This window comes from Leptosomus discolor, chromosome 2 (assembly GCF_034619465.1).
Source record: "Leptosomus discolor isolate bLepDis1 chromosome 2, bLepDis1.hap2, whole genome shotgun sequence".
NCBI lineage: Eukaryota > Metazoa > Chordata > Aves > Leptosomiformes > Leptosomidae > Leptosomus > Leptosomus discolor.
This window is the reverse complement of record NC_141392.1, coordinates 58,978,607-59,004,488: the sequence shown is the minus strand read 5'-3', so window position 1 is coordinate 59,004,488 and position 25,882 is coordinate 58,978,607. Positions and strand designations below refer to the sequence as shown.

Here is a 25,882-nt window from a genome sequence, read left to right as displayed (position 1 = left end):
GTCACTGCCAACTACTGACACACAGGTAATACCCCAATTGCTCTGAAGTGAACTAAAGGCGTGTCATCTGTCCTCATCACACTCAAGACTTCTTCTGTAACCCACTTACCTAATTCCAAATGTCTTCCAGTACTTGAGGATTACCATCCTGTCTTTCTATTTGTTTTCTCCAATTTGGATGCTCCATCCAGAGCAGACCACCTTTCTTTAGGCATGCAGAAGCTCTACTACTCTCCTAGCAAAAGTGCTCCCCAGCAAGTCAGCAGTAATTTCTACTGCAGCAGAATCTAGGGCTTCTTACAGATATCTTCTAGCAAACGTATCTGCAACCATTCAATCTATCACTGATTCCAGCTGCTCTTCCTACTTGCTGCCAGCTTTAGCTACTTCCACCTGTAGTCCAGCATCTGAACTTAAAACTGTCTGCGTAGGGCGGTTTTGCACCAATACAACAGCTTTTGCACCGGAGCATGCGAGACATGGGCACAGTTCTCAGCCTGCCATTTCTGCTACCGAAATGGCAACCTGCAGCAGGACAGCAAGGCAGAGTGAGGGAAAATAGTATCTTAAAAGTTCTCAAGCTAGATTCACCACAGGATGTCTCACAGCCCTAAGGCCTCCTCAGTAGCCAACACTATGGCTCAACAAGGAAGAGAAAATCCATTCATAAACTCAGAAAACTGTAAGTTAAAAAAAGAAAAGCCCCACCCAGAATACCAGTTACTTCTATTTTGTCTGGCAATGAGGTTCTCAGCTTCCTAGACAAGTAAACACCTCCACTCACTGTGCATGGCTGCCATCTGGAACTCAAAAAAAATCCCTTACCTACTTTGCACAGCTCTTACACAAACACAGGGTTAGATGGACAGAAAAGGATGTACTAAAAATAGTGTCCGTCAGGCAAGGAGCAGTAAGCAGCCTTGAATGGAACGAGGGGAGCTCTGCAGGAAGGCTCCCTGCAGAGAAGTACTGGAATAGGAGGGTAAAATGCAGGAAGTCCTGAAAACTAGTAAGTGACAGAAGCGGGGTGGGGTGGGGGGAGGGAAATATATGAAAGAAATCCCACATCTACTTCAAATTTTAAAGAAAAAAAAAATCTTCCTAAACCTAGTAAAATACTCAAGTAGATCTGAATACATTTTCTCTTGTTACCTGGTTTTATTAGCAAAAACAGAAGTTAGATTTATTTCATTGCTGAAGAAAGCCCTAGCTGAGAAAATGACATTATGGACACTAGTGAGAAAATAGTGTACCCACAAAAAGGTATAACCAATCACATCTAGGTCACAAGCCAGAAGTCCATACAGTGAGCCGCAGATTTTTTCCACTCCAAGCGTTATATATAGTTCTACATTAACACACACACACAAAAAGGTATGCTGGTCATATATCCTCAGCATTTATGGCAAATTATTAATCAAGTCCCACCTGAAACAATTTGTTAAATTGATTTTAATCACTGGGCCTCTCATGTGAAGCTTTGTATAATCAGCATTTCATTTACAAAATTAATTGCCTGATTGATTCTCAAGAGGCAGTAGCTGTCATTACACTGCTGTCATAACTTTTGAGTAGGGGTGTCACAACACTGAATTCTGACAGTATGAAGAGCACTGCTATTTAAAAATTGAGGGCGGGGAGGTAGGGGGGAAACAAATACAGTGATTTCACAGAATTGCTCTTTAGCCTGATAGAATGATAAAACCATTTCCCAGCCGTTTCAGCCAGCCTCCCCGTTTTCCATTCATTGAATAATGTGCTACTCAGCTATTCAGTCTCTTTTCTTAGAGGCAGGTTCATTTAATTCAATTTTATCATAGTTGCAGTTGCATAAAATGAGTTTGTTGTTGAATATACAAAAGATTTAATCACAGGCTGCTCTTAAGGTTATTTGTAGAGCAGAGTTTGACTTTCAAACATGTAGAACTTTTTTTTCCACATCCACAAGCTTCTGGAACACTAGATACTTTGGTTTTGTTTTTAAACAGAGCAAAGCAAACCATAATTTTACATAACTTATGCAGGAGCACCTTTAGAAAGCTTTTTTCTCCCCCAGTATTTCAAGCCACATATAAGCCTCGAAGCCCTGCCAGCTCCTATACTTACTGTAGCTACTTCTATACCCCATCGCTACTATATTCTTGGAAAAGACCAGTGCTACAGAGAGGTGGCGCAGGCCAGCGGTTAGGGCACCGAGTCATAAGACAGGGCTTCTATTCCTGGCTCAGCAGCTGACCTGCTATGCAAACACGAGCACAACACTTCACCTTTCTGTGACTGGGTTTTCACTTGCATAATAACAAGTATTATATGCACTCTTAACAAGGAAGAAGATGTGAAGACTTTGGGAAACCGATGTCAGTTATTATCAACAAAAAACACGATTAGGAGTCAGAAACGAATGGGCTAAGGGAGGAAAAAAACCACTCTAGAAGGCTTCAAATAAGGGAAACCGCATCATAGGCTGTAAGGTACCCTAAACTCTCAAATCTACCTTCAAAAGGAAAAAGGTGTCTGGAAACATCTTTAAAATAAAACCCACACCTTAAGTTTCTGCTAGATCACTTGGAACAGTATTAATGCCTTTGAGAAAATGACCTATTTTAAGGTAAGTCCAAAAATAAGCCCCTCAATTCCTAAAATTTAACCTTATGCACTAGATTTCATCAAGTAATCCTGAATGAAACATATTTAAAATTTCTAGGCCATGCTCTGAGATTACACTATTACAAAAAAAAACCAAATGACAGCTCTTCCAAAACTAAATTCTACCTACTGCTGGCATTCGTAATGGACCTCGCCAGAATACAATTCAGAATAAATCAGAATTTAGGTAACACTAGAATCTAGCAGATACTCTAGAAAACACAGCCCCTCTTCCCTTCCCAACTGCCAGCTCTTACTCTCATCCCTGACTGCTGTCAAAGATTATCTTCCACTACTTTCTGCAAGTGCCCTGCCACTCTCTTCCAGGCACACAGCATAAGTTACAGTAACAATCTTCTTCTCTTTTTGCAGGTCTCTGAGTTCATGATGAATAAAATGGGGGGGACACACACACACACGACACACACACACAACACGGACAAAAAAAACACTTACAAAAATTGATAGAATACTGGGACAAAGAGGCATAAAAGGATAACAGAAAGGAAAACTCCACCAGGCAAACAAAAGCAGCGAGCTGTTTTCCTTTTCCACAGCTGTAATGTGAGATCATAACTAAGGGAAGTTCAGAAATTTCTGGCCACACTGAGAAATGGTTACCAAACGAGTTTTAAGAGTTAAATTCCTCTGCCATATCAGGAAGAAAAGAAGCTCAGAAAAAGGAAAATATCAGTCACCCTGCTCACACCAAGTGACAGCAGACTGGAACATTAAAAAGGAGTGTAAAGCACTGACCTTCTGCATTTGTTGGTTTCTAGCCTCATAGCAGGTAGCTTACCCAATCTAACATTTTCTCTTTTCAACTCTAAACATTTTTTTTTCATTAAGTAAGAAATGTTCCCAATTAAATAAGAAAACAGGGGAAAGCCCCTAGCTAAAGCCAATATATGCAAAATTCCTAAAGGATATATTTAGGATTGGGATAATTGGAAGGCAAACTCAGCATTATAACAGAAGCCCTGTCACTTCTTCAACCGCCAAGAAACTGCTTCTCTTGTAACATATTTTCTACATTAAAACTGTTCCCTGTAGAAGCTGAAAAAACTTGGTTGTAAATAGTAAAAAATATTAAGTTACCTGTAAACTAATCTTTTCTTACCATTGTTCCACAACAGTCTCTGTATCATGTTGGTTGGACATTATAAAAATCCACTGTCCTAGTTAGAGACATAACAGCAGCATCAGCTCAGTCCAAGGGTCAACTAGAAACAGGGAATGAATCTGGGGCTAGACACCCATATTGGGGAGCAACAGAATTTCCTGAGTACCTGCCTGCGATTACTTTGCATTTATAATGAACTTCTCTGTCAACACAGACACTGTCAGGAGCATGGAACTATGTTTCTGGGAAGGAGCAAACGAAACAAACTCACCAGCAGCAAGTGATTTAAAGCAGTAGAAAATAGCTTTTTTCAGTAGTTAAAACAAAAATCAAAATCAATCATCAGAACAAACTACAGTTATGAGTGGAAATTTTCATTATTGATTGAAAGCATTTAATAGTTAAGTAATAAATTAGAAGAAACAGCAGACTGAAGGTCAAAGCCCTTGTATTACTTGAGAGTACAATGTGATTGAAACCATGAATTCACACACATGCCTACATTCGCACCAGATCTTTTGTATAATGTAACTGATTCCCAAGTATCATTTTACAATTCTGATTAGGTCTTACAAAAATCTTGTTTACTAAATTGCTTTCTTTAGGCATGCATAGCAGCTAATTTGCTTCCAACTAAATCATGTATCATCTGAAAAAGATTACATTGCAACAGTAAAACAACACTCCTGGGTTTATGCTTCATCTGGATTTTAGAATTAAAAGGACGAATATCACAGGAGTTGTAAATTTCCCTTTAAAGGTGGTAGTGGCCAGAACATCCTGCAACAGGGTAACTCCAGAACTATTAGTGTACTTAGCATGTAGCAACCATACTAAGGCGTGCACATAGCAAGTCAAAACCTCAAAGTATTAAGGGATCTGTTCAGCTTTAAATTTTAATTTCTACAAGAGAAAAAATACTGCTCTTTAGAGCCACATATATGTATTTATATAAACACATTTTGTAAGCAAAATAAATAATGGTAGTAAAAAAAATAAAAGCTCCACTGATTTAAAAAGATCATTGGCTCTAATACCCACATGTTTTAAACAAACTTAAAAAATTTGCAGAGGTTTGGGAACAGCTCCCAAAGAACTCTAGAGAACAGACCTCCAAAGACATATCTGAATATTAATACAGAGTTCCCTATGGCTTATTGAGGGAAAAAAATCTGATGTAGGTTAAACCAGATCAAATTCTGGTTTAACCCTAGTGCCTTCACCTACTTCTCACAACCGGCAGAAGTTGCTAAGTCTTCACTGCTTGTTGCAATCACAGCAAAACAGACCGACCGATTCTTCCACAAACACTGGCAGACTATGAAACATCCTAGAGCATCTCAGTGCAAAGAAACATATGCATCTAACACATGCACATGGGTAAGTGCAGAAATAAGGAAGCAGGATTAATCATGGGTATGAACACCTCTGCAACAAATTATCCTGGATATTCAGAATTAAGTGCATGGTTTTAGTACAGCTACTACTCAGAATTTGCAGTTTCTATACAAAGGCGGCATGTGTTTTCAATGTACGATCATAATTTTCTTTTAATATCACACCATTTAAAATTAAATTAAAAATCAACATGTGATACACATCTGGTCTGAGAAATATGAAAGCAGGAAAGCTGATCTACTTCTTCAGTATTTCTCATCCAAAAGCCATCATTTAACAGGAAACCTGACTACGCCATATTCATAGAATTTCCTCCCCTCTCCCACAGCAGAAACCATTATTTCCAAATTCTGTCTGCCTGAAAATTCTTGGCTTCTTTCCACTTCTATGCCCACCTCTTATTTCCCAGTCCTTGAGAGCCCACATCAGCCATCATGTGAAAACACCAACATAGCCTTCCTCAAAGCACTTCAAAGAAACCCCTTTATTTGACAGAGAGGATATTCAGAATTAATGAGCCCCCTTTGGGCACAACCCAAAATACAGTATTCCGAACTTCCTAAAATTACCAAAACTAGAGCACAATCAGATTAAATGGGAAAAAAGAGAAGGAAATTACTGCCTTCATAAACACTGAAGCAGTGCAGGTATGGGGAATCTTTCCTGTACGTCCGAGTAAGCTATTTCTGAGGGCAACAGCAATTTGAGTATATTTACATCTAATCTTTCTCCCTTCTCCAAGGCTGCAACTTACAGCAGTCTCTTCCTGCAGCTGATGAGGGCTGAAGACAGTTCATTCTGTCAAAATCACTTGGCCTAGTCAGAAGAGGTCATTTAGCAGCAAAGACAGATGTTTCCCAGCTGATACAACTAAAAGGCAAAATAGAGCAAACAAGCCCAAAGACTCATTTTAGCAACAGGGTATCTGCAATTCCAATTTTAGGTATTGTTCAATTTAGAAAGATGTTATTCATCTGACACTCATTTGCAAACTTCAATTTTAGGATTAAAGAGCTGCAGACACTATGTGTAAAATTCTGAAACGTACATTCTATTTATTCTTCAAAGAAAAAAAAAACCATCTTTTTTTAAAGCCACATTATTCACTTCATATCTAACCTGGCATTTCAGCTAAACCCAGCTCTTCTGCCAAGTACTATGATTTCTTGAATACAGTCTTCCCCTTCTCCCTTTACACTCCTACCCCTAGGTTTTTTGCTTAGCTCTTTCACACAACAAGAAATTGAATTAAAAAAGCAAAACTGAAACTGATTATACACCAGAAATACTGTCAAGTATGAAAAGGAAATGCTACACATTTTTAAACTAAACTGCTCAATGCCCAAGAAGATGAGACACTGGTTACAAAACTAACACCGAAAAAGAATAATTTCAGGAAGAAATACACCTGGACAACAGACTATCAGATAAAATTAGAAATGGGCATTACACTCAGACCTACAGAAAAATCATTAGATTATTTGACAGAAAAACATTAAGTTTCCAGAAGCCAGAAACAACTCAGACACCTGAAATAATTCTGTATGAATCCGCATATTCTCTCACGCCAATCCTATGCGAAGTTCAGCTTGCACAAAGCTCTGGGGGTGGGGGAAGAAGCGTGATGTATAAATAATTCCTTTTTGCTCAGTCTGTTACTACTACAGGACAGAGCAACATCTGTCATGAATGGTTTAGGTCTGTCTTATCCTGTCTCAGAGCAGAGGGATGGATTAAATGACCTCCTGATGTCCCTTCCAGCATTACTCTTCTATGACTTGGAGGTTATTACATCATCTCTACTTTATTTTAAGACTTCTCCTGTTTCTGCAATTTGCTTTTCAAACGAAGTCATAATCCTCAATTTCTAGCACAATGAGACAACATGGACATTGTAACACTACAAACGTACTAGAAATACTGACATTGATAAAAGAAAATTAGGAGGACAAAAAAACCCCAGTCATTTCATAAGAAATAAAAGAGATACATAAGAAAAACTGTTTCTAAGGAATTTATGTTGATATTTGCAGGAACTGCTAAAATATCGTAAAGAAGTTTTTACATATTCCTATTTTTGGGGAGGTGTGAAGGTAAGGATGAGACACGCTGTATTCTAAGCAGCAAAGGAGATAGGGGTAGAAGAGAACCAGAGGAGATGGCCAACTTCAAAGCACCATCCACGTAAATACCTCTCCAAGTACCCGTTTCTGACTGAATCAGGCAATAACCCCTACCAAACATACCTTCTACACAACATCACCCTTCGACTGACTACAACACATACCAGAAGAGCACCTGCACCCTTCCCCTGCCTTTGCATCCAATTTGAATTGCTCCTTGTACAACTTGTGCCTAGCAAGGTCCTAACTGTCTTGTGTGAAGATCGATAAAATTCAGCAATTCTCCACAATTAAAGTTTTCGGAAGCATTTTCATCAACTTCATCAGGGAAGCTTCTTCCTGTGATCCACAGAGATGCATGCAATTAGAGCCATAGCACAACAGAACTCGAGGAATAACGAGAAACAGGAGACAAAAAATGTCCAACACAATTCGTTAGACAGCCACAGACTATTCCACCTGTTGCACTGTAGACTGCGTACTTGTAAAACCAGAAGAGGAAAGCAGCTATATCCAAGCAGCTAGGAACATGAATTTTGATCCCTTTTTATATCCTATTGTTATCCACAACCCAGGAAGCTGTTAATTGGCCAAAGTAATTGGTTTAAATACCCAAGTCCCACTATAAAAATACACTATGAAAATGCTCAGACACTCATCACAACCAAGAAATTCTTAACTAAAGTTCAAAGCTGAAAAGGCACTAGGGACTTGTCTACGCTGAAGGAAAAAAATGCGTAATTACACCAATATAACTAGCTCAGTGTGGAAACTTACTCCAGTGTAAGAGTACCCTTTCCCACTTAAGCTTACATGCTTTGGAAGCAGAATAAGATAAACCATGAAAACTCTTATTCTGGTATAAAGGTGTCTCCATAGGGAGTTATATTGGTATAATTATAGCATATAATTATAGCACATAGTTGTACCGTTAAATTTCCGTGTGTAGACAAGCACTACATGCCCAGTCCACATATATTTTCTAGCAAAACAAATGGTTATCAAATTCCAATGAAGGCACATAAAATACTTAGCTTTTATTTTTGTTTGATGAACCTTCTTCATTTTAAAGTGATGAATTACTGCAATTAATCTTCCTTGAAAACGCTTTTCTCTCTGCTATCCTATATGGTAATAGATTATTCCTCTGGTGGAGGCATCATAAACTAACACTTTGAGAATGGCTGCGATATCTCCCACGCTGATTTAGGCTCTCATCATATAAAGCAAGTGGTGAGAAATCAGGTACAAGGAAGGAATAAGGTGCTGTTTACACATTTGACTGTTAGACTCACACCTTTTATAGTACATCCCCAGCTACTTTAAACAGTCAAGTGCTTCAATAATGTAGTCTCCATCCTTCTGACAATTTCATTCTCACCTCATTTGCTATAGAAGTTAAAACATTTCGGTCAACCTTGAGGAAGCCATGATTCCTCCTCCTCTCTTTGTACACACTGGGGGAAAAAAGCACATCTAAAAACCATACCACTGGTTGAACTTCCAATTATAAAACAGAACCATAGAAGATATACAAACTATAAAACTACAAAAGACTCTTCAGATTCTTGTGAAAACAAACAACTTTTCAGAAGATGCCAAGCTCAGAAACCCCAGCTTAAACCAAATAAATTGTCACTGTTTGTGAGAAAGATCCCTTAAAAAGGGAGCAAACAAATACCAGTTACACCAGCCTCCAAAAAGCGGAAAGCACTGACACCCTGCCAAAGATGTCAGCAAAATTATTAATAGCAATAATACTTCAGTTTGGGCATTTTAAACACTCAGAAAGGGTAAGTGACCCTAGAGATAATTTGGGATTACAGTAACCATTTTGCAGGATGTGTAGGTAAATCTGTTTTGCAAATTGTGGTTTTTTTCCCCTCTTTAACTGTTTTGTACAACATCACAATGCCAAAAAGAGCTCTTTGCAGGACAGGCATCCCCGTGTTTTCTTTAGTACCTTTGAACAATTTCACCCCTCAGCATAACATCGGGTTTTATCATTTTGGTTTTGGAATATGTTTGCAGAGCACTGAACACTAGGCTCGTTTGCTCCCACAGACACCAGCTCCCTTGGTGGCAGAGATCTCTCTGCCGGGCTTCCCCTTCCTTCCTCCCCATGTCCAGCACAGCCCCTCAGCCCTGCCAAAGTGCTCACCGGGTGTGCTGCCCTGCGTGATGCCCCACAGACAGACCCCCTGGAGCAACGGGCAGGAGGGCTGCCAAGCCACAGGGTGCACCAGCACTGGGCAGGGACCACCACCACCACGGCAGCTCCTTCCCCGAGGTGCCCACTTCGCCACAGCTCAAGCACCAGGTGAAGAATTTTCAATGGACTGTGAAGCAGCATCTACCCGACAAAACTGCTGCCCTATTTCCAAATCAAAAGCTTGCATCTCTGTATGGAAATTGCGTACCTAAGCGTTAAGGTCAACTGATCTGGAAATTCATCCTGATATTTTCAAATTTGCCACTATGCCTTGTGTCTGCAAATATGCTCAAAAAGAAACACTGGCAGTTCTTACATGCAAAAATTTAACATATCAAAAGAACAGCAACAGCAGGAAAAACTCTGAATAGGTATTATAAAAAAAAGACAACAAAAAAGAAATGTATCAAGCTTAGCAGGAAATGGGTATTAAAACCGTTAGTTCTAACAGGTTAGCAAGATAACGAGAGGAAGGTTAGTCCAGAACTCCAACAGAAGTCTGGAGTCATTTGCCTGTATGATTTGAAAATACTATAAAAAGTGGAAGGAATTAATTTCATCTGCCCTTTGACATCAACACCTGAGCTTATCAGCTTAGACCTTCTTTACAGCAAGAGAAAAAACACATTAAGTTTAGGAGCATGATTCATTAGACCTGCATTACATGTCTACTTTAGGATGAGATGATTCACACCAAGAAACTACTGTATCTTTACACCAAAGAGAAGAAAAGCCCACACAAAAAGATCAGGTATAAATGCCTACAATACATATGGTTAGACAAAGCCCACCATTGAAACCTAGTATTTCAAAGATACTGAAGGTTTATTTGGCCACTGCAATCAGTGCATTCTGTATAATTATGATCTTGACAAGGGTAACAATGATGCCCTACTCCAGAGAAACACTGAGAAATTAATTATCTGTTATTATTTACAGAATAGTTTTATACTCAAGGTACAGTCTCAGGAGTTCAAGCTGATATAAGCCTGTACCACCACCAACAGGGCTGTTCTGCCCTGACCCCCACCCTCAGCTGAACTCTGTGCTGGAAAGATTATGCTGCAAGTCAGATCAGCTCAGTGATGTGGCTGAAAGTTAACCATTCACAGGTTTTGTTTGGCAGGATCAGTTTTCAGACAAATCAGCAAGCTGATGCGACTCACCTTATGACACAAGGGAAGCAGCAGGGAGCTGATAAAAGGGCGGGACTGGCCTTTTCAGCAGAAGTGAAGTCTTAGATCAGCGTCAGACAACCATTAGACTCACCCTTTGGTCTAAGATCTTTTAGCAACACAAAACTCTAAGAAAAGAGTGCCCAAGGAGTATAACAAAAGGGTACAGAAAAATGCAGAGATAAACAAATTAGGTTTTCAACTTTTCTTCAGTTTTTCCCCAAAGAAATTCTGGCTTGGCATCTACACAAAAGGCACATGTCCACTTAGTTCAAGACGTTTTCTTATACATTTATGTGTTACAACCTTTCTCCTGCTAATTCACTCTTTGTTTCAGCCCCTAATCCTCAAAAGCCAAGAAGAATAAAAAGCTGCCTTTTTAAGGAACACCCACTTGGATCTTCTGATGAATGTCTGAAGAATGAACATGACTTAAAAAAAAAAAATCCCTGCTTATTCCCAAGCATTAATCTAAAAATGACAGACAAAACATGCTACTGAATGCTCAGTATCAGATAAACATTTTTTATTCTTAGGGTTGTTTTTTTTCCAAAAGTCATGTTCATTGTCTCCTTTGGTCTACGATAGGATATATAACCCCACTTCTAGAGAGGAAAAAAAAAACCCTACAACTACATTTCAACCTATTCCTGGCACCCTGGCTGAGACAACTTCCTCGAGTAATGCAGACAACCATATGCAAGTTCAAGGACTTCAAGAAAGTAAAAATGCCATCAGAAGTCGTAATTATTTGAACCTTCTGTTATGATGCCACAACCAGCTGCAGCCTTTAACAAAAAGCACCTCCATCACTTCAAGGAAGATATCAACCCCGAGCAAAGAAAAAATTTAAACTGAACATTAAAAAGCAGGAGTAGAGAGAAGGAACAAAGAGGGTAAGTCAGACTCAACTTTTTCAAACCTAAAAGACAAGTAATTATCACATGTAAATCTGAGATATTTTTAAGGAATGACATTGTTGCAAACAAACATCTAGGTCTTCTTGGATGTAAAGCAACAGAATTTGGAGACTACCATGCAAGACGAAATTGGCTTTTGTTGTCCTTTGAATTCCTAAGGTACTTTCCTAGAACTATGGAACCTTAACTTACTTTTTGAACAGGCTTCATTCACCATCTTAACCAGCTGCATCTCCCCAAAGAAAATATGATGCAGCGGAATAACAACCAACCATCATTGGCAGCTTGCTTCTCTCTACACCCCCAATCTTCTGAAGATAATTAAAAGGAAAAGAAATCTATGAAATGAAGTATCAGGTACTATAAAATTGCCTAGACTGCATCTAGCACATCACATTCACTACTTAATATTAATTACACAGAAAGTGTTTCCTCAGTTCCTGTCTCTTCTACACTTTCCACATACACAGCAACACCACACTTCGATTTTCATACTGAGATCTTTTCAAACATCTTTTGGGCAAACATAGAGATTTTTTTTTAATTACAGCTGCCACGCCAGGTAAAAAGTAAAGGAACTGTGCACGTCAACATTTACATTCCAGCTTGGTTTTGTCTCCTTTATTTGTTTCCCTCTTTTTGCTTTCTCTAAGCCTGCTATTACTTAAGACAACCAGCATTAGAGGAACCTGGGGAAAAAAAAAAAAAAAAAAAAACCCAACAACAAACCGCATCATCACACACAGGTAACCACTTGTATGAGTCCTCCTATTACACTGCCAAGTCTTGCCAGGATCTGGGGGCTTGCTTGTGTGTTTTTTAATGCAACTTGACCTCCAGTCACTAGAAGAGCCTACACAGGAAGCTGGAGAGCGAAGGCACTTTCCCTGCTGTCACTCTCCCCAACAACTTTTGTGCACAGACTCCCTGGAGGACAGAGAGAAGCAAATGCAAGTCAGAGGGAGGGTACCAGGGTCACTCAAAAGGTATTTTCTCCCTGGATATATGGTCACTACTCGCTCTCGTGCAATTGTAAAATGGCAGAAGACAGTTAAGGATGGCTTTTCCATCACTCCAATGATTTGGAAAGTGATAAAGACCGGAATTTGGAGATAATATTTAAAAAAGGAAAAAGAAGCATCACAAGACAAAGGATCAACAAAAGATCATGACATTTGGATAAAATAAAGGAATGTAACTTTGGGAAGAAAAGAAGCGAGACAGAAGCAAGTAATCCACAAACCCCACATTCCTTGCAGGAGAAAATGCAGAGGAAAAGCCTTGAGCAACCATATCCTACAACAGAGTTGACGCATAATAGTGTTAGTACCTCCAGAAAAAGTAGAGGAACGCATCCACCATTCTGCCAACCACACTCTAGCAAATTAACAACTCAGTCAGGCCCTCCTCAACCTTCCTCCTAATAATAAAGCATGTTATTATTATTATTAAAATGAGCTGTGAAGAACTAAAAGGAGGAATGGGGGCTATGCAAAAATTTCCTGGGGCAGGCAATCCTTCTCCCGTGCTTGCTGCATTTGGCAAGTTCCTCATGAACAGCCAAATTGCTAAATGCTAGCCCCAATACGAGACAACCAGCCCATGTACCCAAATCTAAATTTTAAATTCATCCAGAAAAGATTCTGATTGTCACCAGGATTCACACACCAAACCCCCAACAGCTTAGGCTGCGGTAGCCCTCAGATCCCTAGCTAATTCTTGGAAAAACCTTTTTCTTTATTTTTAACTGTTGGCAACTACACCAACACACTAAGCACTTCAAGAAGACTGTTCTAAAACACAAGACAGTTTGCTTCGGATGCTGCCCAATCAGCCCCTCCTCCTAAAAGGAAGAGCTCAATTAAGTTAGGAACTTTTCTTCTGAATGATTTTAAATGGTTTTTTCTCTTTGTGGTTGGATCTCAGTTAGTGTAATTGCTATTTATATCAAAACATTAAAAGGTCTGGTTATGGGGTTTATTAGAAAAGCAAAATGTTTTTAATACTTAAACCACAACAAAATACTTTGTAGCACTATTTTCCCCTGTATTTGCATACCGCATGTTCAACAACAAGAAGAGTATTCTACAGAAAGCTAAAAATCTCAAAAATGTCACTGAAGTAGCAGCGTCTCCAGTCTGTTAGCAGGAAAAACGGGTTTGTGCCAGGCTGGGGGGACTATCACAAGTGATAGCTTCAGGATTTAAGAGGAAAAAAAAGACACACTGTAAACCAAAATATAACATGCAAGACAAACAAATACAACATCTCTTTATTAGCAAAAAAAATACAATTTTACATGTAAAAAGAGCGCCACTTAAGGAAAACCGCCAGGAACGCTCCACATAAGGTTCCGAAGACGCGAAGGCAGAGGGTCGCACGGGAGAAAAGGTTCTTCGAAAGGCAGCCCAGTGACACGCCGTCACCACCACCGTTCGGAGCGAACAAGCCGCTCCCCAAACGCCTGCCTTCCCCCTCGCCCCGGGCAGGCGAGGCCGCGGCCGCCCGCACACGCCGCCTCCCCGCGCCACCAGCGTCCCCTTCCCCAGCACCACCCCTGCCCGGGTCAGGGGCGAACGGCTGCCGCGCTCCCCGAGGAAGCACAAGGGGGGGGAAAAAACAAGGCCAGAAACACACACACCCCACCCCACCCCCCGCCCGCCCCTTCTCCCAGAGGCGGCGGGTTCCCGCGGCGGGAGCAGAGCTCGCCTCCGCCCGTGAGGGCCAGGGCGCCGCAGGCGGGAGCGGGAAGCGGCTCACGCAGGGCCCGCCGCGCACGCCCTGGCCTGCTGCCCGACAGGCGAGATTGTTGAAAAGCAATAGATAGCTTCTGGCAGCGGCAAGGGGAAAAATATTTTGATCATGTGACGCTACACAAGCTAACTAGTTTGCTTCGTGTGTGAAACTTTCACAGACGCCACAACGCACCAGGTTTGTGACGGGCCCCGGAGCCCAGCCCGCTCCCCGCTCCTCCCCGGGGAAACCCCGCCGCCAGCCAGCGCTCCTGCAGGCCGGGAATCCCTCCACCACGCAAAACTGCAGTTGAAAACGAATTACGGAAAACGGAATGCAACCAGCGAACAGCTACCTGTATAGTCCTGGCACTTTTCACGCCCACTAAACACAGGGCACCACCTGCCTCGCAGAAGTCCACCTTTCTGTTTATAGGAAGGAAGGACTTTCAAATATAAGTAAAACTGCCAAGTAAAACTGCCATTGCTGGTACACAACTAAGGCAGCCTCAAACATACCTACCTGTATTTTTCCAGAAATATTTCTTTAAATAGCCTCTATCTATGACCATCTGTAAATACCTTAAAACAGCAACAGCTCGAAAGAACACGTTCATTTTTCTTGACTTGGGAATTTCAAGCAACTAAGAAACACTGAATTTAAAAAAAAAATAAAATCACAGAAGCACAATTATTTTCCATAAATCATGCCTGAAAGTAAGACATCAATACTACCATTTCATATAAACAGAATACCCAAAATATTCACAACATAAATTGCTACACCAAAAAAAAAGAAAAAAAAAACAGAACTTCATATATTCCACCCAAATCAAAGGCTGCAAATAAACCAGCATATTCCTTTGATGCTGTCAAAACAAACCTCCTTATCTTTATTTTTAACTTTAAAAGAATAAAATTTAAGAAGTACAAATCCTGTCCTTGTGCTTTCAAAAGAAATTTTCAGAGCTGATGTTTCAGTATCATGCTTACAAACAAGCAAGCTTGACAAGCTAACCAAATAACATCATCAATGCTGGGAACACCTAGTCTCAGATCCCATCCAAACAAATAAGAGAGAGGAAGGTAGAGTGCAGACTGGGTACCTTCACACATAACAAGTATTTAGGCTGCCTGTTTATTCTGCATGACACTGTAATTAAAACTGCACATCAAACTCAAATAATTAAATAAGGCAAATATTATCCTTATTTTAAACACAGGGAAACTACAGTGTCCAACAGTGAAACCAGCTACCTTTAGATCATGCAGTCAGAGGACAGCTATCCAGAACTCCTGCACCAATCCTCTACTAATACCATTTTCCTGAAGTCACGCAATTTACTTACTATGGCTGAATTCACTGCTGGTGCAAAGAAGGCACTATTCCACTTTGATCACTTTGATCAATCTGTGAATTAAGCCATGTCCACACTGGGAACGGATGGCACACAGGACTACAATTTTGTTTTAAAACAGGATCGCTCCTTCTGAGGTTTTTTGAACCAGTTTTCTTTCTTCAGTCAAACAAACGAAAAACAACCACACTCAAACTTCAGGTTCTTCTGTGAAAGCCGGCTGTACCAGGGACTGTGCTACAGCAAGGCAGCCCTCTCTTGCCTGCGTAACACAGATCACTTCGCGCTTTTGAAACGCGACCAAAACATGTTGCGGAACTACCTATCCTGTGAAAAATTCAGCAAGTTACCTCTATCTTAACAGCCATACCTGTAAACCCCTCAGGAGAGGCTACTTATAAAGGCTGTTATTTCGCCAGCGCAGATACACTATCACCCCAATAGTAAGCTAAATACAAAGGGGCTTGCCACAACAGCTACTAGTCAAGGATGCAATTAATTCCCTGAACCTAACTATGTAGCTACAACAACAGAACTTCACAGTGGACCTGCCCACAAGGTCTTTAAAGGGCAAATAAATTGATTCAGTAAATTGGCAGAATCAAAACCATTTTGTAACTAAAACAGGTAAAAAAATTTCTAACATCCAACAGAAAACCCTGCTACTGAAGATTTGGGTTTTTTAAGTAGATACCTAAAATTAATACCAAACAAAGCTCTCAAGGAAAAAAAAAAAAAAATCCTTTGTAACAGTTTAAAGCAGCTCACAAGACCCTACCAGTAATGCAACTAACACTATGCCCTAAAAAAAAGGGGGTAAGTTTTATACATTAAGAGTTTTTCCCATTTGCATGATTGTTCTTTTTTAGCAAACATGCTAAACAAGTAACAAACAAAAATCCCATGTATGCCTAATTTCTTGGGGGAAAAAAAGGGCAGAAAATAGATTATCAGAAAATTCCTTCCCCACTCCCCAACGATCAGAAAGAGACTGATAGGGTAGCAGGGGGAGATCAGTGACACAGCCCTACAGATGGAAGTGTCAGAGGGATATCTTCATAAACAATTATCAGATCACACACCTGAATTCAGTATCTTTTCAAGTCTCAGAAGGCTACAAAGCAGGGGGAAAGACAGGGCACAGCAATGAATTCTTAAATGCAGAGCACCGTTTGGCAATCGGGCAAGTTCAGGTGCAAAAGATTAACTAATAGTTCTTGAAATTGGAGAAAGGAAGCTAATAAACAGATTACATACTTCTCCACATGCTCAGTTCTTCTGACACAGTTACTAGACCCACCATGACTCAAATGCAGTAAGTAATACCCAAGTAGATCAAACACTGATAGCTATGTATTGAAAGCAATGCCTTACACACACTGCAGAGCCATCAAACTCTTCTTTATATCCACAAGTTGGCCACTATCCATTCAGAAGTTCAGCAGCCTCACGACTTGGTTTGGTAGTTTATAAGGAAATTAACATTTTCACTATGCATGGAACATAAATGCATGATATATCAACACCCTTTCAAATCATACCCGCTGAAAACTTTTACACAGATGTCACATTGGTTTTAATAAACATAAATGAAACATTTTGATAATAGCACCAGGATAATGATCTTAGATTACAGAATTTTCTAAATAGTTGCAGGTGCCTTCAGATGAAGTAAGCTACCTAGACAGGGGATACACAGTTGCTAAAAGGTACTTTATATTTGCAGTAAGAACAATTCCCACAAGAAAAGCAATCTTTAAACAAGACACAACTGTGATTTCTGCATCAAATCTGTTCACTTTAAAAATTAAGACAATTTATCTGCCAGATAAAACAACCAGACTTGGTGGTAAGGAAGCCTGTGCACGCACCTCCACGCCCCCCCCAGCACACACTTGTGCTCTGCACATCATATTCATCAGAAGGCAAGCTCTGCAACACTAACTAAGCTCCTGGGCACTTGTTCAACTCAATTTTCCTCAGAGTTTAATTTCTATGAGAAATCCATTGACTTTATATAGATGACATTGAGTACGTAATGATAAAACAGCACAAGGAATACTTGAATTTCAGATGACGGCACCTTTAGTTTAAGGTGATTATATTGACACAGCAGACACATCCTCCGTTTCGCTCCGTCATCTGTCTTCTCAGTTGTTTGAATAGATGCCTGTAAAGCTTAAATTCTCCCAGAACAGAATGTGTTCACACTAAGACTGGATTTATTCAAAAGCTAAAGTTTATGGCACCAAGACCCTATTTATTTCCAAGATATCTCTGTTCTCAGTTGTGCCAAGGTGCGCCTGCCTGAAGGAAGGGGTATGTTATCTGCCTCAGTTTCCCCACCCTGCACAACAGGAAGAATCGCCTCTAACTGCAGTGCAAGGCATACTAGAAAGACAGAGTAAAAATCAAATTTACTTGGAAGGCTGTTACTGAGAAAATAAAGTTAGTTAAAGGTAACCCTGTACAAATTAGCCATCTACTGTCCCCAAAATGCATTGTTCACAAATTACATAGGCATCCTGGGATACATTCATCCCTGAGGATTCTTCGACTGCAGTGGAACACCACCCTGGATGGGTCTGGCCCTTTTGGAGCAGACATGTTCCTGGCGGATCACTGGATGCCACACTCCCAGAACTGGAAGTACAACAACAGAAATCCTCCGGCCCACCTGCAACACAAACACGGCAGCACACTGTGCCAGCACATCAGCACTTGCGTGTAAAACCGGGCATGAACAGGTACGAATGGATAACAGAAAAAGTCAAAAGGTAACCTTATGATCTGAATAGCAAAACATACATCAGATGTACAGAAACCTTTCAGGCTTACCAAAAAGTAATATTTAAATTTATTAACAGGTAAGGCTTCTTTAAAATAAATTTTACTCCAATCAATTGGCTACACAAGATTTTCCTGTATCACATTTATTCGCTTCTCTCAGCACTGAGCAATACAAAAACAACACTACTTAGTACCACTTTTCTATTACTATTTTTCAAAACAAATTTGAAAACCACTAAGGTATACTTTTAATTTAAGTTTAATTAAAGTCCTCATTCAGTCCTAGCAAAACATGTATTTAGCACTATGTAAATAGCCCCAAAATTGAAAGAAGAAAGTTTTTTTTTCCCAAGTACCTTAATAATCACAATTCTGAAATATATTCTAGCAAGTCAGCCTACCACAAACACATGCTACTGAAATTCTGCAGCCTTGAGCATGCATGCACAGCGAGTGTGGCAACACTACTTTACATATCCACAGAGAATCTTCAAAGCCTCCCGATAAACGGCACATTTTGAAAAAGTACTGAAATGTAACTAGTTAGGACACAGGTACAATCTTAAGGACATAAGGATAAATAAACTACTGCCACTCTCACATTAACAATGACAATGTCAAAATACCTCTGATAAAATATTTGAGGCACAAAAGCAAGAAAGAGAAAGATCTATTAATAGCTACTCAAACTTGTTTTCATTGCATGAATTTCATCTAGTTTTAACTAAGCTACTGTTTCAGCATAAACCAGCATGACCTAACAAACCATGCTTAGTAATTTCAAAAATTTTATGTTACATATGTAAGTAGAAAAATTAGCAATAGATTAAATGCCTTAGTTTTCATCCCCACAGATTCAGATCAGAATGCCAAAAAGACAGTAATCGACTGCTTAGTTGCAGAATCCTTACACGATGGAGGCAGTAACACAGCAGACAGGTTTGCATCTTTATTGTGTCTCATACACAGGGTCCTGCTGTTCAACATGTAGGCTTAAGTGCTACTACAGAAACCAATAACCGAACACCAAACCACAAAGTGTCAAATATATGGTCGTAATACATATATAGATGCCACTAACTGAGAATATTGCTGTTTGCCACTTCTAAACAGAAGCTATGTGAATACTAAACTGTTTATTCGAAAATGCACAGGGAAGAATACATTTTATTCTCCCATTGAGACATCAAGAATCTATTCACCACACTAACAGCTGTTTAATGGCCTTCAGGCAGAGGACATGATTCTGCAACCCCGGCTTAGCCAGAACTCCCAATATGGGCAATCTATTTGGCATAAAGAGCTGCAGAATCAGGCATATTCCGAGTTTCTCCGCTGCAAAACAACCGATACACATACAAACTCAGAGCAGCTCAACAGATTTTTTTCCAACACTTGCTGTATACCTTATGCTATACAGGTACTCCTGAAAAGACCCAGGTTCTCCCTTCGTATGTAGGTGTATGTAAATCTTACACATGTGCAGAAAGGAGCAAGATGTATATAATAAAGCACACAGAGAGAGGCCAGCTAATGTGTAAAGCTATGGCAGCGCAAATCAGGAGTGAAGAATAAAAGGATCCTCAGGACTCTTAATATCTGTACACTGCCAAGGAATTAATCAATAATCAAAATAACTGAATGACAAGGTACTGTACCAGCATCACACAACTCCTCCACAATCAAATCAATGCATCCGCATGAGCAATAGCCACCTGCTTGGAAAAGGTGTGTTCCTTCAGACACAAGAGGCCTCTTTTTCAAGCTTACACCTCATCTCACGGTTGGGTAAGGCGATTAAATGAAATGGAAGCAAAATTTTCTTAAATAATTTAATAGGCTGGACAAACACAATAGTTCAGAACTCCGCATATTACAAAAATCACCCATGCTGAGGCAAGGGTTTCCTGAACAAGCATCTCAGATGTTGTAGCCCACTGACAGTCCTTTTTCTCCGTTCGCAGCACAATAGTTTCTTATAGGCGTAGGGGCCAATCATCGTCCGCTTTGCAGAGACACATGACAAGTGAGTACATTCTAATGTGTGTATATACGTGTCTCGAGTATACACACAGATGATTATTTAAAAAGATAAAGAGAAGGCTTCTGTTCAAATCCTGGACTGAATACTCCATTTTTCAAAAAGCAAGCCATTTCTCTACTTAATGATATAAAATACGTGAAAACTGACACATGGGAATTAAAAATAAAAAACAACGTACAAAAATAATGGTGTTCTGTAAGCTAATGGTAAGTATTTTTTATTTAACACAACCTATTTTATACATGAAAAATATTAATTTAAAATCTAAGACAATTTCTCATCTCAATCATTTACTGGTTAGATGGAAAAACTGTAATATAAAGAACACTGATGACTTGCCTTTATGACAATTATTTTGAAGAAAAAATAATAGTAATTTTTAAGAAAATAAAAAAAATTGTGCCCTTGCCAGACTATTCTTTCTAAGCTGCATTCTAATTCTTATGGTACAAAAAAAAAAAAAAAGAGAAAAAAAAGAAATCTGTGAGAGAGGATGTAAACCCATAAATATAAGGAAGTATTTCTAAGGGTCATACTGAGGACATAATGAATTTACTCTCACTCCTCCAATAAAAATAAAATACTTTAAACAATTTCTGCCGTGAAGAAATAGCACTCCGAATAACACGTACCAGGTCTATCTGACAACGATTTTCCTAGCTTTTAAAGCCATACAGACTGACCTACCTGTGTTTAAAATTAAGGAGACAACGCAAGTATTTTAAAATTAGTTATGAAAGGTTATGCAAATGAGGCCTCATTACCTTATGGCTTCCAGTGACCCTTTCACCAGTGAAAATTAAAAAAGGTAAAAATTAACACTCACGAAATTCTTACTTCCCTGGGAAAAAATAGGAAAGAAACAGAATAAAACACTAAAAATCTGACAGGAGCGGTTTGTCGGAAGGAGACACACACACAGAGCCAGCCCATCAGGGTTTCTGTTACTAGTTTTTCAGGATTAATACACCATTCACAATATTAAGCGATGTTTTCTTCAGGTTCTGTTCATTACTTTACGGGAAGATCCAGCTGTCCGAGGACCCCCAAAGCATACACCTGCATTTGTTCCTGTCAGTCCTCGTTGTTAAAAGCTATTAAAAGATTTAACAGTTCTTAATAGAAAGATCTTGTTGAAGGGAAAAGAAACCCATAAAATTCTAATGCCCTACTCCATTTAACACAATTCACTTTCCTACTGAGAATTCAAGCTTAATCTCACACTTGTGTAGAAAAATAATGAGATCAACAACTCCCGATGCTTCCTGAAGTGTTCTAACCACAACTCGAACGCAAGAGCACGTTTTCCCCCGAATATCTGGATTCGCTGCAGAGACGAGACAAACGCAACAACCCCTGACAGAACGGCTCCTTTCTCCCTCCTTTGTACGATCCACGGCGCTTTCTCACCCACAGCTGCTACACGCAAACACCATTTTTTAAGAGGCGTGCACAGGTTAGGCAGCAAACTCATAGAGATGTAATGAAATTAGTATTTAGCTTAAATCTTTTTTTTTTTATTTTCTTTTTTTTTTTTTTACAAAAATCTAATCCTTTGAGTTAACATCCATAAGCTGCAACATCACAAAACGTTTCTAGAGGCAACAACTCGAAATCCCGACTCCGCGTCCCAGCACTGTTATTACACGATACTCCCCCACCGCCTCCAATTAGCGTAGAATCAAAAATCAAAATAAATAAATAAATCGATCGATGCCCAGAAAAACCACGCCGTCCAACCACACCGGACGGGGATGAGCGGGGGCGTAAGGGGGGGGGTGGGGGCGGGGGGGTGGTGCCCGCGGCCTGTCGCGGCGCCGCTGGCCAGCCCGGTGAGGGGGGGGGAGGCCGGCGCGGTGGGGGCCGGCCCGGTGGGGGCCAAGGGGCCGCTCCCGCCCGCGCCCCGCGCCCGGCGGCGCGACTGCCGGTGTTATTTGCGGCGGGGGTTTCTGTGACTGCGCCGCTCGGCACTTCTATTTACATCAGCGGCGCGAGGTGCCCAATGGCGAGCGGGGAGCCAATCAGATGGCAGATTAGATGTCAACTCGGAGGCAGCTGTCTGGAGACGGTTGCAGCCAGTTTACCTCCACAATTCAAATTCCGAACCTGGCGGAGGAGGCCCGGCCGCTCCTCGGCACCGGCCGCCCAGCGGGGACCGGCCTCCCGGCCCGCCGGCTCCCCGCGCTGCTCCGCGCCGTGCCGTCCGCCCCGGAAAGGCGCTGCGCCACGGCCCGCCGCCCCGCGATCATCGCGCCTACCGATCGATCCATCGATCGATCGGCGGAGTTAGGGGGCTGGGGCGGCCCGCCCGGTGCCCGCGCCCCTTTGCTGACGCCAAGGACTTTTCGGTCTTTTTTTTTTTTTTTTCTTTTCTTTTTCCTTTTTTTTTTTTTTTTGGCCCCCCCCCCCCCCCCCGGTTTGTATTTCCGCGTGTGTTTGGGGAGAGAAACGGAGTTACGCGCGCGCGCGCGCACCCCCGCGCGCTTCTGCTGGTGCTAGTGGGCAAGTCCCCTTAAGGTCACCGGTCCGCGGCACCCCACGCGCCCCGGCCCGCGCCGCGCGGACGAAGGCGCGGGCACACGCGCGCACACACGCACACGCGCGCGCTCTTCCCCCAGCAAAAAGAGCCCGGCCGGGCTCCGCGGGTCTCGCTGCGGTAACTCCGCCGGCGACAAACTCATTCGCTAAGAACGTGCAACGGCGCAACTCCTTCTGCTCCAAAAACCAGCAGGTTTAAGAGCGAGAGAGGCAAAAAAGGAGGTGGAAAAAAAAAAAAAAAGCCCCGTGAAAGATAATGGACGTTATCCCCGGGAGCCCTCCGGGTCCGACACTCCGGTTACAGAACCCACCCCCCGCCCCCGTCCCGAGCTGCCGGCCCTCCGGGCCCCCCGTCCCTCCGCCGCCGCTTCAAAGCGGAGAGGGAAAAAATATTAATTGGGTCTGAGAACAACCTAATTTCGGCAGCGAGAGCCGCACTCCGGTGCCTCCGGCCCCAGCGGGGCCGCGCATTGTGCGCTGCTCACCCGTGCGACGGAGGCAGCGAGGAACAGAACTGGCCCGGAGGAAATAAAAAAAAGGGGGGGGGGGGAAGGGGAAAAAAAAAAAAAAGAGGGGGTTGGGGGGGGGAGAAGTGAATTATAAAGAAACTAAGACCCCGACACGAGCGGCGCGGAGCCGTCATTAATCGAGCGCGGGGGGTTACCTGGGTCCTGCCGATGGCCTGCCCGGTGCTGCCGGGGCTCATCGCCGGGTGATTCCTTTGTTGTGCCGCTGCCCAGGCCGGGTTCGCCGCTCCGTACTGGGCGCCCATGTCCTTGCCCATGCCCATGCCCGCCGCTGCCTGCTGGCTTCCCGGGGCGGCCGCCGCTGCCTGGGGCTGGGGCTGCGGCGGCGGCGGGGCGCTGGGGCTGCTGTAGTCGGGGTAGCTGCTGCCGTAGCTCCGCATCATGGGGCTGGGGGACGTGAGCAGCTGGTTCAAGGTAGGGGTGGCCCCGGACGGGTGCTGGTTCTGCCCGGAGAACCGCGCGAAGCCGCCGGCCGCCGCCGCCGCGCCGGCAGCAGCCTTGCCGAGGCCGGCCCCGCCGCCGGGGCCCATCATCATGCCGCCGCCGGGCTGCCGCGGGGAACTCAGCACCCCGTAGCCCGCCGCGGAGCCCCCGTAGCCGCCGCCGCCTGCCCCAGCGGCCGCCGCCGCCGCCGCCACGGCTCCCGCGCCGCCGCCGCTGCCCGCGCCGCCGCCGCCGCCGGGGCCGCGGCCGTAGCCCGGGTAGTGGTTGTACTGGCTGTTGGGGTAACCTTCGTGGGAGTTTTGCAGGGGGTCCATGCTGTTGGGGGCCGCCGTGGGGTGCATTATCCCCATCCCGGGGCTTTGTTGTCCGCCATGTTGATCAAAGCAAGGCCCGGCGCGGCTCGCCGTAGCGCTGCTGGCAGGGGCAGGGGCAGCGTTGCCATAATAGCTATTGAACTCCGAGACACCCACCGCGGAGGGGCCGCCGCCGCCTCCCCCGCTCCCGCCGCCGCCGCCGCCGCCGAGGCCGCCGCCGCCGCTCCCAGCGCTCGGGGGCGGCTGCTGGGGCTGCTGCTGTCCGCCCAGGGGTCCCAAGCCGGGGTGATCGTAGCGGCCGCCGATGGGCTCGCCCATCTTGCCGGGCATCTCCTCCTCGTCGGCGCCTTTATTCAGCATTTGCTGCGGCTGCTGGGGGGGCTCGGCCTGAGCGCCCAAAACACTGTCTTTTCCTCCATGTTGCTGCTGCTCCATGTCTGCACTGGGCTGAGCAGCGCCGCCACCGCCACCGCCGTTGTTGTTGCTGCCGCTGCCGCCGCCGCCGCCGCCGCCGAGGCTGCTGTTGTTATTCTGCACGGGATGGTGCTGAGGCGGCGGCTGCTGCGGCGGCGGCGGCGGGAATTGATTTAGCTGCTGCTGTAGTGCATGGTGGTGGTGGTGCGGGTGGTGGGCATGGTGGTGGTGGGCATGGTGATGCGGGTGGTGGGCATGGTGGTGGTGGGGCGGCGCGGCGGGGTGATCGCCTCCGACGCTCTTCAGCTTGTGGTTGGGGAGCAGCCCCGTCTCCATGGCCGAGCCCGGGTTGGAGGAGGAGGAGGAGGAGGAGGAAGAAGACGAAGAAGATGAAGATAACGCCGAGGAGCTTCCACCTTCCTTCAGAGCCGGCTCCGAGGAGGAGCCGCCGCCGCCGCTGGCGTTGTTGTTGTTACCGGCGGCAGCGGCGGGAGCCGCGTTATTGGCCATGTTCAGCGGCTCGCTGTGGTGGTGGAGGAGATGGTGATCTACATTATTCACGGTGCTGCTGCTGCCGCCGCCGCCGCTGCCGGCGGCCGGACTCCCCTCTCTGACCCCCAGTGCGGGGCCCGGCCCGGGAGCCCCCGCGGCGGCCCCCCCCGGGCCCCGCTCCGGGCCCAGGCCGCCCGGCAGGCTCGGGGCTTTGCCCTTGCTGTTGTTCGCACTCGCCGGGGCCGCTGCGACTTGCGCGGCCATGATCATCGCAACATTGCGAGTCCGGAGAAATTAGTACTGATAACAGCAACTACCGAAAAAAAAAAAATAAAAGAAAAAAAAAAAAGAGCACCCTCAGCCTCAAAAGGAGGGCGAGCAGGGTGGGGGGGAGGGAGAGTAGAGGGGCAGAAAGAGAAGCGGCCGGGGAAGGGACTTGACTGAGCCAAGAGTATCCCCTGCGGACCGCTCCGCACGCACCAAATTGCGGAAATTTCCCTCCCCGAGTCCGTGATTGCGATTAGAAATGGTAAGAACGCCTTACGGTCCGTGCCCGTTCCCGCTGTGTGATTTCATGTTGAAAGTTTTTTGTTCAGGTTTAAATGAAACTTTTTTTTTTTTTTTTTTTTTTT

The 25,882-nt window shown here is 43.5% G+C and overlaps 1 protein-coding gene across 9 annotated transcripts in view; it reads right to left on the bottom strand.

The window, feature by feature from the left end:
- The window catches only part of ARID1B (AT-rich interaction domain 1B), a 336,190-nt gene extending 310,670 nt beyond the window's left edge, over positions 1-25,520 (bottom strand). For 7 of the 9 annotated variants that reach the window (XM_086461132.1, XM_086461135.1, XM_086461131.1 and 4 more), the window contains exon 1: positions 23,724-25,283. In XM_086461132.1, the coding sequence (XP_086317258.1) occupies positions 23,724-25,268 (1,545 nt within the window). In that variant the 5' untranslated portion in view covers positions 25,269-25,283. Of the gene's footprint in view, positions 1-23,723 lie in introns of all 9 variants that reach the window. The other 2 variants (XM_086461130.1, XM_086461129.1) reach the window with 2 other exon arrangements.
- Positions 25,521-25,882: the final 362 nt, after the last annotated feature.